This window comes from Protobothrops mucrosquamatus, unplaced genomic scaffold (assembly GCF_001527695.2).
Source record: "Protobothrops mucrosquamatus isolate PMUCROS unplaced genomic scaffold, P.Mucros_1.0 scaffold2588, whole genome shotgun sequence".
NCBI lineage: Eukaryota > Metazoa > Chordata > Lepidosauria > Squamata > Viperidae > Protobothrops > Protobothrops mucrosquamatus.
This window is the reverse complement of record NW_015388644.1, coordinates 75,335-84,441: the sequence shown is the minus strand read 5'-3', so window position 1 is coordinate 84,441 and position 9,107 is coordinate 75,335. Positions and strand designations below refer to the sequence as shown.

At 42.5% G+C, this 9,107-nt stretch overlaps 1 protein-coding gene across 1 annotated transcript in view; it reads right to left on the bottom strand.

The window, feature by feature from the left end:
• Positions 1-1,244: 1,244 nt before the first annotated feature.
• LYAR (Ly1 antibody reactive) overlaps positions 1,245-9,107 on the bottom strand; it is a 12,854-nt gene continuing 4,991 nt past the window's right edge. The window contains exons 4-9 of the mRNA XM_015825305.1: positions 8,159-8,266; positions 7,471-7,554; positions 6,062-6,419; positions 5,509-5,577; positions 2,762-2,847; positions 1,245-1,497 (exon numbers count right to left, since the gene is read on the bottom strand). Coding sequence (XP_015680791.1) covers positions 1,363-1,497; positions 2,762-2,847; positions 5,509-5,577; positions 6,062-6,419; positions 7,471-7,554; positions 8,159-8,266 — 840 coding nt within the window. The 3' untranslated portion in view covers positions 1,245-1,362. The remainder of the gene's footprint in view (positions 1,498-2,761; positions 2,848-5,508; positions 5,578-6,061; positions 6,420-7,470; positions 7,555-8,158; positions 8,267-9,107) is intronic.

Here is a 9,107-nt window from a genome sequence, read left to right as displayed (position 1 = left end):
AGATTACGTTAGCGTTTTATGAAGCACTTTGATGGTAGAAGAAACAAAAGCTGCCTAGAAATAAAATAACTTAGAAACAAACGTACCTAAAGCTATGGGACGGAAAAAGGGGTATTGCGGCCACCAAAACAAATCAACCTTTTTAATGGCATTTTAAGATTATGGTATTGAAGGGATTTTATTGTGCTTATGATTTTAGTATGTTAGTATGCAAGCCGCGGCCCAAGGGAGACCAGCCCCTGCAACCCCCAGCCAGCCCAACTATTGGACCCGCTGGCCAGGAAGGCGCACCGGAGTCCAGGCTGCCGGGAAGGAAGGAGATTCAGCTAAGGTAGGAGAGGAGAGCTGCCTCCTGGGGCCCAGCACTGGCTTCCTTGCCCTCCTCTTCCTCCTCCCCTTCTTCCTCCTGCTGCCCCCAAGGCGATTCGGGGCAAAAGGGATGCCTGGGGGGAGCAGCCGGGCTGGCAGAGGGGTTGGCAGGGGCCACGTGGCACCAGCCCCCACCGCAGCTCCATTGGATGGACAGAGGGCGAGGCCGGCCAGCGCAGAGTCCCGGCTGGGGCGACGGTAGTGGTTTTCTCGCCCTTTTCCTCTCCTTCTTCCTCCTGCTGCCCCCAAGGCAGCTCGGGCGGGCACCGGGAGGAAGAGGAGTGCCTGGGGGGGAGCAGCCAGGCTGGCGGAGGGGCTGGCGGGCCGCGCAGCACCAGCCCCCACCACGGCTCCATCGATGGACGGAGGACGAGGCCGGGCAGCGCGGAGTCCCGGCGGGGGTGGCGGCCAGGCCGGGGGCGGCGGGGACCCCCGACGATACAGCAGCGGCTGCCACCGCCAGAGCCACTGCCTCCCGTCCTGCTCCCCCTCCCCACCCGTTCGGCTGAGGACACGGTGGAGGCCGGGCCGGCGGGGGCGGGGACCCCCGACGATGCTGCCATAAGAGAGATAACGAGAGAGAGGAAAGAGAGAGAAACAGAGGAAAAGAGAGAGGAAAGAGTGGATAGGAAGTCGGCTGTGCCGGGAAGGTCGTTCCGGCCTTGGAGGGAGACTTCTACTGCTTTCAGGGGCGCTTATATATTTATTGATTCAAAGTATTCTGCTATGCCCTTGAAAGTTCAGAGAGCAAACATTCACTGAGGTTGCAAATCAAATCAAATAGAAAATGTAGCTCTCTAATAGTAACAATAGAAATATTTCAATGGAGTTTTTGTCTTTTACAAAATGTTTTTAATTTTAATTTTCATGTTATACAAAAGAAAATTAATTTACAATCAAATACAGCTATATTTTGTTTCCATATAGCAAATAGTTTTATATTTGTTAATAAAACTGACAATGTACAAAATCAGATCATCTGACCACTAAAAATCATTTTAGAAGTTTAACCTTTTCTTTTAAAACTTTAAATTTAGGATTGCTGCTGACTTTCTTATTAAACAGGGCTAGTGTTTCCTCCTCAGATCTATGACAGTCACCAGCAGTTGAGTAATACTGAGATATAACCTAAAAAAGAAAAAGAAAACAGGCATTAACCTTCAAAGGTTTGGTTCTGTTTTCAGTTCAGTCAATTTTCTAGATTTTCTCACATTTTCCTTCAGCAAATTGTGAGGAGAAGCTTGTCATATGTGCAGATGTACACTTTTCTTTTTGCTTAACTATTGAAAATAATTTTTACCTACAGCCTTACAATGTGGGACCTGCTAATATTTTTCCCCAGTGCTTACCAGTTTGACCGGGCTGCTAGACTAAATCCAAACTATTTATAGCTTTTAGGAAATCAATGGAAATAGTAGTTCTCCACTATGCCTGGGGCTTAATAGCATTTTACTGTTAATGGCTCTGAACTCTGCTGCTTCAATCACTGCAGTAATTCTAGGCAGCTCGTATGCTAGAGTTAGAAACAACATAATGGAACTTGGAAAAGCCAAAAACCAAGTGATACCTACAACCAATTCTAAGCAGTCTGAGAAGACAATATCTGTGCTTGCCCCATATCTAGATCTGTTAAAGCCAAGCTACAATAGATGCCTTCCTTTAAAACTTCTGATAGCATTTAATTCTCTCACTTTTATTAAAACTTGTTAAAATATATATGATGTCCAAGTTGCAGAGAACAGTATTATGGTAGTAAATGCAATTATTTTCCCTGACATGAAGTCCCAGAAATGCACAATACAATTAAAAAGCTGCCCTTCTAAGGATACTGAACTGCATGCAAGAGCCACTGAGTTCCACTGGATTTAAATTTTAAGGAGTTAACCATAGATCTACATATGGCAATTTTATTTAAACTGGTATAACACTGGGCTTTGTGCTCATATACTGGACGATGATCGTAACCCTGCCTTAGAGTAGCAGTAATTCTTTTCCATGAATGAACAGAAGTGCTATCATGTGTTCAAGAGCTGTGGTTTCAGATCTAATTTAATTTTCAAAGATGAAGTCAAAGCCATTTTTTGAGTAATAAAGTTTAAGCACAGAGCACAAATACTACAAAACCAGACACAGAGTTAAAATGTGGCTTGCTAGCCACTGGACCCTGATTTTCAATTCCATGAAATGAATGATTACAAACAGTGTATTTACCACACGAGTTATTTTAAAAAAAGGTGTCAACCAGTAAAACTGCTGAAATGCAACCCAACCTCATAGTATGCTAGAAGTACGCCAATTTAGCAGCCCACTGTACTTAGTTTAAAGCACTTTTCCTTTAATTCAATAGTGCTCCCTCTTCAATTTTACATTGTTTCACAGTGATGCAACACACCTTTTTCCTTAGTTTCTTAATGGATAGTTCATTGTCTGGTGCTTGCTTCAAAACAGCTCTTATTGTTCCTTTCCAGTTGAACTTACCTATAGAATTGATAAAAAAACACTTTAAATGATCTCCTTACATTTTGACTTAAATTAGTAAAAAAAAAACAGCATCACTCAAACATAACATTAAGTATTTCTTATTTATTTATTTATTTAATTTATATCCCGCCCTTCTCCTTACGGACTCAGGGCGGCTAACAGCCTTGTAAAACAGATACAACAATAAAAATACCCAATTTAAAACCTAATTAAAATGAAATATTTGCTGTGGCCTATGTCAATTAAAATTACTCTTAAAACCCCACTAAAAATTCCCCTAGGCCAATCCCGCTTGTTGGAAGAGCCATGTCTTAAGGGCGCGGCGGAAGGAGGGGAGATCCGGGATCACCCGGATCTCTGGGGGTAGTTCGTTCCAGAGGGTGGGGGCTCCCACCGAGAAGGCCCTCCCCCTGGAGGTCGCCAGCTGGCACTGTCTGGCTGACGGCACCCTGAGGAGACCCACTCTGTGGGAGCGTACCGGCCGATGGGAGGTAATATGCGGCAGAAGGCGGTCTCGGAGATATCCAGGTCCGATGCCATGGAGCGCTTTGAAGATGATGACCAACACCTTGAAGCGCACCCGGAAGGCCACCGGCAACCAGTGCAGCTCGCGCAGCAGCGGTGTTACATGGGAGTGACGAGTCCCTCCCAACACCGCCCGCGCGGCCGCATTCTGGACCAGTTGAAGTCTCCGGGTGCTCCTCAAGGGAAGCCCCATGTAGAGAGCATTACAGTAGTCCAGGCGGGAGGTGACGAGGGCATGGGTGACTGTGCGCAAGCCGTCCCGGTCCAGAAAAGGCCGCAACTGGTGTATCAGGCGTACCTGATAAAACGCCCCCCTGGTCACGGCCGACAACTGGTCTTCCAGTGTCAGCCGTGAATCCAGGAGGACCCCCAGATTGCGTACCCTCTCCGAGGGAGCCAAAATTTCGCCCCCTATAGTTATAAATAAGTTTCTGCAATAACATAAACCTGGGATTGTTAGAATATTGTCACTGAAAATAGTACTTCATTTATACATTTATCTGTCTGTTGTATGCCTTTGAGTCAGTGGTAACTCCTAAAACTGTCTAGAGTGTTCTAATTTTCTTTGAAAATCACTTTTTCAGAAGTGGTTTGTCACTGCCTCCTTCTTAAGACTAAGAGAGAGAACTTGGTTACCTAGCTGGCTTTGGTGTCCAAGACAGAACTAGAAATCAGAGCTTCTTGGTTTCTAGCCCGGTGCCTAAAACGTTAAGAAAGAGCGACACTGCTTAGGGCTTTGATTTGGCCAAGGGCAGCCTTGGGGAGTACCATCTTGCTGGGAAAAATATCATAAAGTTATTTTAAAGTAATGTGGATGTTACAAAGAGGTGAGAAGTATCAAATGTGGATGTTCATAAAGGCTACTTATGTAGACCCCCCCCTCCAGTGCAAAACTTATGCTATCCTTGCAGGGGCATCACTGAGTAAATTACTATATATACAACTATGTAAAATCACAGCTATCAATTCTTTAGCTAGTTTTGGCTTTCCTATGCATCACATTGTCCCCAAGAACCCAGGAGGGTATATAGTATCTACATTTTTTACTATGGTTCATCACTATTGTCTTTGAACAAGAAAACACAAAAAAAAAGGGGGACAAAAAAGCAACCTTCTCCCCCCCAAAAAAAAATAAATACACAGGTAATTTACAAGCATCACAGTATTAGATAAGAATGTTCAATTTTCATTATCCTTGAATAACTAAAAAAAAGTTAAAACCACTTAAAAAGATATAAATCATTTTAAAATACAAGAAATTAACTATTCTCATTAATAATCAGCATTGTGTAAATCAGAAAATAGGAGATTGGGAATTATAGCAATTTCCACTGGAATAACTGAAGATCAATCCTCATTTATCCAATCACTGAAAGTTAAGAGTCCACATTGAGAGAACCCCAAATTCTGGATGTTGTGCAAGGTCACATACAGTATTATAATCATCCGAAAATGGCTTCCACACTGACTTCATTTTAATGACAGATTTACTTATGAAATATGTATTTTGGACTTCCCCAATTCAGTTAGCCATTCATCTGCCAAAGGGATCGGTAAATACTTTCAATAGGACACGTAAAAATCTTTGCAACAGTTACCACATATAAAACTAGTTTGTAAGTTTTAATACCATTTAATAAAAAATACCAGACTGGAAAAATAAATCTAGCTTTCACAATTTGTCTCATCTTACTAAAATCATCCAATCCACCACATCTCTTCAAAATGGCACCAACAAAGGAGGGTTTGGAGGAGGGACCACCGAAGGGCATCTCCCCCACCCTCCCTCCAGGATCCGTCTAGATAGAAGCAGTCAAGCAGGCAGCTCCTCCCCAGAACCCCAGCCTGAATCTAGCCTGGACTCCAAATCTCTCCCCCAATACTTCTGGCGACCCACGTTGGAGGTGCCCTCCAAAGGGAACCTTAAACACTGTGCCTTCCTATTGCCATCTTTGACCATTTTGGACACTAAATTCTGTATCCAGGTTCCAGCTGCTGATCAGCCCTTTAGGGCAGGACTTTCTGCCATAAATCTTTCTGTTTTTGAAAATAATACTAATGACCGTAAGATTCAACTGACGTGTTCCATTATTATTTATTGTAATGCACAGTTTTGATAAACTTCCAAGTTACCTTGATGTTTATCTTTGTTTTCTTCCACTTCAGAGCAGTTCGTTATTTTGGTGGGAATGGGAGACTCATCTGCATTTATAGGGGAGCAGGGAGAGAAAAATCAAGAAATTAAGAAAAGACAGAAGGCCCTTTTTGGTGAGAAGCACCATCATCATGTCACAATCTTGGTGGTCGCTGAACCTGCTTTTCTCTATACCAATGTCTCATCACCACCCAAAGTGGCAACGTCCCTGAAATGTAACGTTCGCAAGGGGAGAAAAGCCAAGCCCAGGCAACACTTAGGTCACAACCTCTCAGCTCTGAGCTACACATATCCTCAGTGCTGGGTTTAATTCCAACGTGACATTAAGGGCGCATTCCTCAGGCTGTTAATTTCACTCACTAGCTTTGATTCCTCACGTGAATTTTCTTCCGGCTCTGGTCCCTGCCTTTAGAAAGCCCATTTCATTTTCTTTCCCTGGCAAATGTTTAATGGAGGAAGATAAATGAATCTTGCTGCAGGATTCTAAAAGAGCTTTTAAAATTAGGACGGGCGTGAAAAACACATTATGACCTTTTGTGCAGCTGTTCTTGCGTTTCTTCACGCGCGCCTGTGTCTCGGCTTCTTCTGCTTCTGGGCCTCTTCCCTTCCTGGGCACTTTGGCCAAGCCGGCTGCTTCCTGCTGCTTTGCCTTCTCCAAATGGTCACTCTGGGTCATTTTTATGCTGCCCTCCTCGAGAATGTCTCTCCTAGATTTTTCACTTTTTAAACATTCCAAGTTTTCTTGCTGAGCTTTTAACTTTCTGATACTTTTCTTCTCTTTTAATTCCTTTTTACTTTTTTCCTCTTTTGGTTTCTCTGTCTTCGTGACATTGTTTTCTGATACCACAGGCATAATTTCATTTTTCACAGATTGGATCTCAAGTGTTTCCTGGTGGAGAAATGAGGGGATTATATATCACCATGACAAGTCCAATATGCATTAGCACATTTCTTCTTCTTCTTCTTTTTATTACTCCTACTACACTTCTATTGTTTCAATGGTTGAAGGTCTCTGAATGACTTACAACTAAAAATATTCCAAAACAAAAAAATAACAAAAAAGAATAAAATGCAAACACAGGAGCAATGAGTTTATATAAAAATATATAACACACTATTCCAGCATGGAATAGGCATTTAAAATCAAACTGATAACAAAGCAGCAAAGCATTTGACAGAAATAACTGTTTCACTGAAATTAAGATGAGTATTTCCACCTACGCATTGGAAAGCACAGTTCTGCATGACTCACATGGCAGTGTTTGATACAGCCAAGGAGGCTCACCTCATCCTTTTAAGATTTTCTACATGGGCTACTGACATAACTTTCAACTGGAGGTAGCTCAACAGTTCCCAGCTACCCTCCCTATGTGGGAACAGCAGAAGATATTCTCTTAATCTATTTATGCTCAGATTTCTGGGATTTGTTAAAACTAATTTTTGGGTTTGCTCAGAAAATAAGAAAATCAGAAAATGAAAACCTTTCCTGACTGAATAAAGAAAGCTAGAGAGGCAGGAGCTATGTTTTTCATTTACCAAAAAGCTTGCTAGAGAAAAAAAATGTCTCTCTTATCAGGAGATTTTCAGTACATTTCTCAAGGCCAAATAGAACAATTTTTATCTGGCTTGAGTCCTTCACAAATTTCAAGTTTATTTCTTTTAATCTTTTCTAAAATTAAAGAAATCCACCCTTCTATTTTTCCAAATACACATACAAGTCCTCAGTTGATGACAGTAATTTTCATAGTTAGGCAATCTGGTCGTAAAGCACCACATCATGTGACCACATAGCTTAACAAAAGTAATCCTGTTACTTCCCACTGGACAGTAGGCCAGGACCCATCCTGAGCCAAGCCCCGTCCCAAACAAGCTCCCCCCTGCACTCCCCCCATGCGCATATCACAATTTATTCCAAATGCAGCAGCAACTGGTTTGCTTACCTTTCTCACTGCTTCTGAAAAAATATCCCATACTTGATCTTGTAGAGTAGTACTGTGGATTTTCAAGCTGTTGGCCATCCAGTTCTATTTGGGCAGACGGGGATGGGGGGGTGGAGGAGAGAAACCCCTCTATTTAACCAGAACACAAATGTGTTTTCTGACAGAACTAATGAATCAGCAAAAGGCCATAACTACCTGTTCTTAAACTACTTTTTCCAGAGTCTGTTAACAACCAAATGTACAGAATTTTCCAAATAGGCTGCTGTAATTTTGCTGTGGGCTTTAGCCCTTCAAGGGTACAGCGCTGGTGACCAGTGGCCAAAGTGGAACTATATGTCCTTCTGACCCTGCTGAGGTAGCCCGCAGTGGCGTCTCCGATCCTTAGCCCCAGACACGTCCACTGATGGGGCCATGATGCCCTAGGGAGGGCTCGAGCAGCGGGACCACTGGCAGGCACAAATGTGTAATTGAATGGGTCTAAATAAGTTTTTTTAAAAAAGGGTCTCAGGACTCAAATTACTTGGAAAACGTGTTTTCCACAATATAATTTAAGAAACCCTGAATTATGCAGATTCTTTAAGAGAATTTATTTAAAAGAAGTTACTTTTGCTTTAAGGAACCATAATAAAGAAAATCTGCACTATACTACGTCAGGTTTGGGGCATAAACACTTAACTCATTAACATACCTGAAATTTGTGTTTTTTTCGTGGAATATTGTCATATGCATACATCTGTTGTAAAATATCTCGAACTTTGATATTAATGTTACTTTCCTTTATAATTTCATGAATCTTCTGCAAAGGAAAAACAAGACTAATGTGACTGGTGTCATGGTTCTGATAGATGAGACCAATTAAAGCAGAACTTCAGGCTTTCCTCTAAGAACATGTTTATTGGCTACAAAGTATCAGCACACTCAAAAATGAAACCAAGACTAAAATTCCTTCCAAAAGTAACAATATTACAGTTAAACTTCCCACCCCAGAAACTATGCAATCAACTACGTTTCCCAATAGAATAGCTTGGCGGGCTTTCTAACATTAAGCTCAACCCCCTCCCCCCCATCTGAAATGACCTTGGTTCCCACGGGACAGAGAATCGTTTAGACTAGCATAAAAAATTCCCCATCCCTGACCCCAATCTTGTGGCAACCGAAAAGGAGCAAGATGGCTTTAGCCAGCTTCACTGCAGAGTTGACAACTGGTTAATACATCAGTAGAACATTTTATGTTTCCTATTGTCGCATTTAATTTTATACTGTGAATTGCTACAGGATTAAATATAGTTAAAATGCCGAAGAGGTTCATGTAATAAATTTATAACTCTATACCAGGGGTCGGCAACCTAAAATGGTGAAAGAGCCACTTGGACCCGTTTCCCTCACAAAAAAAAAACCTGAGAGCCGCAAAATGCGCGCGTGCGTGCGCGCATGCGCACACACACGTAACGGGGCTTGATTCTAAATTGAGTGCACTGGCCAAAAAGCGAGGTAAAAATATGGTAAATGAATGCAACAGCACGAGATGAAAGCTCCGCTGTGATTTGTGTTCCCCCGTAACCATGGAGATAATGCCCCGACTCTTCTCTCCCATGGAATCGCCCCCGCTCGCTTCACCCAATCAACAGTCCCTGCGC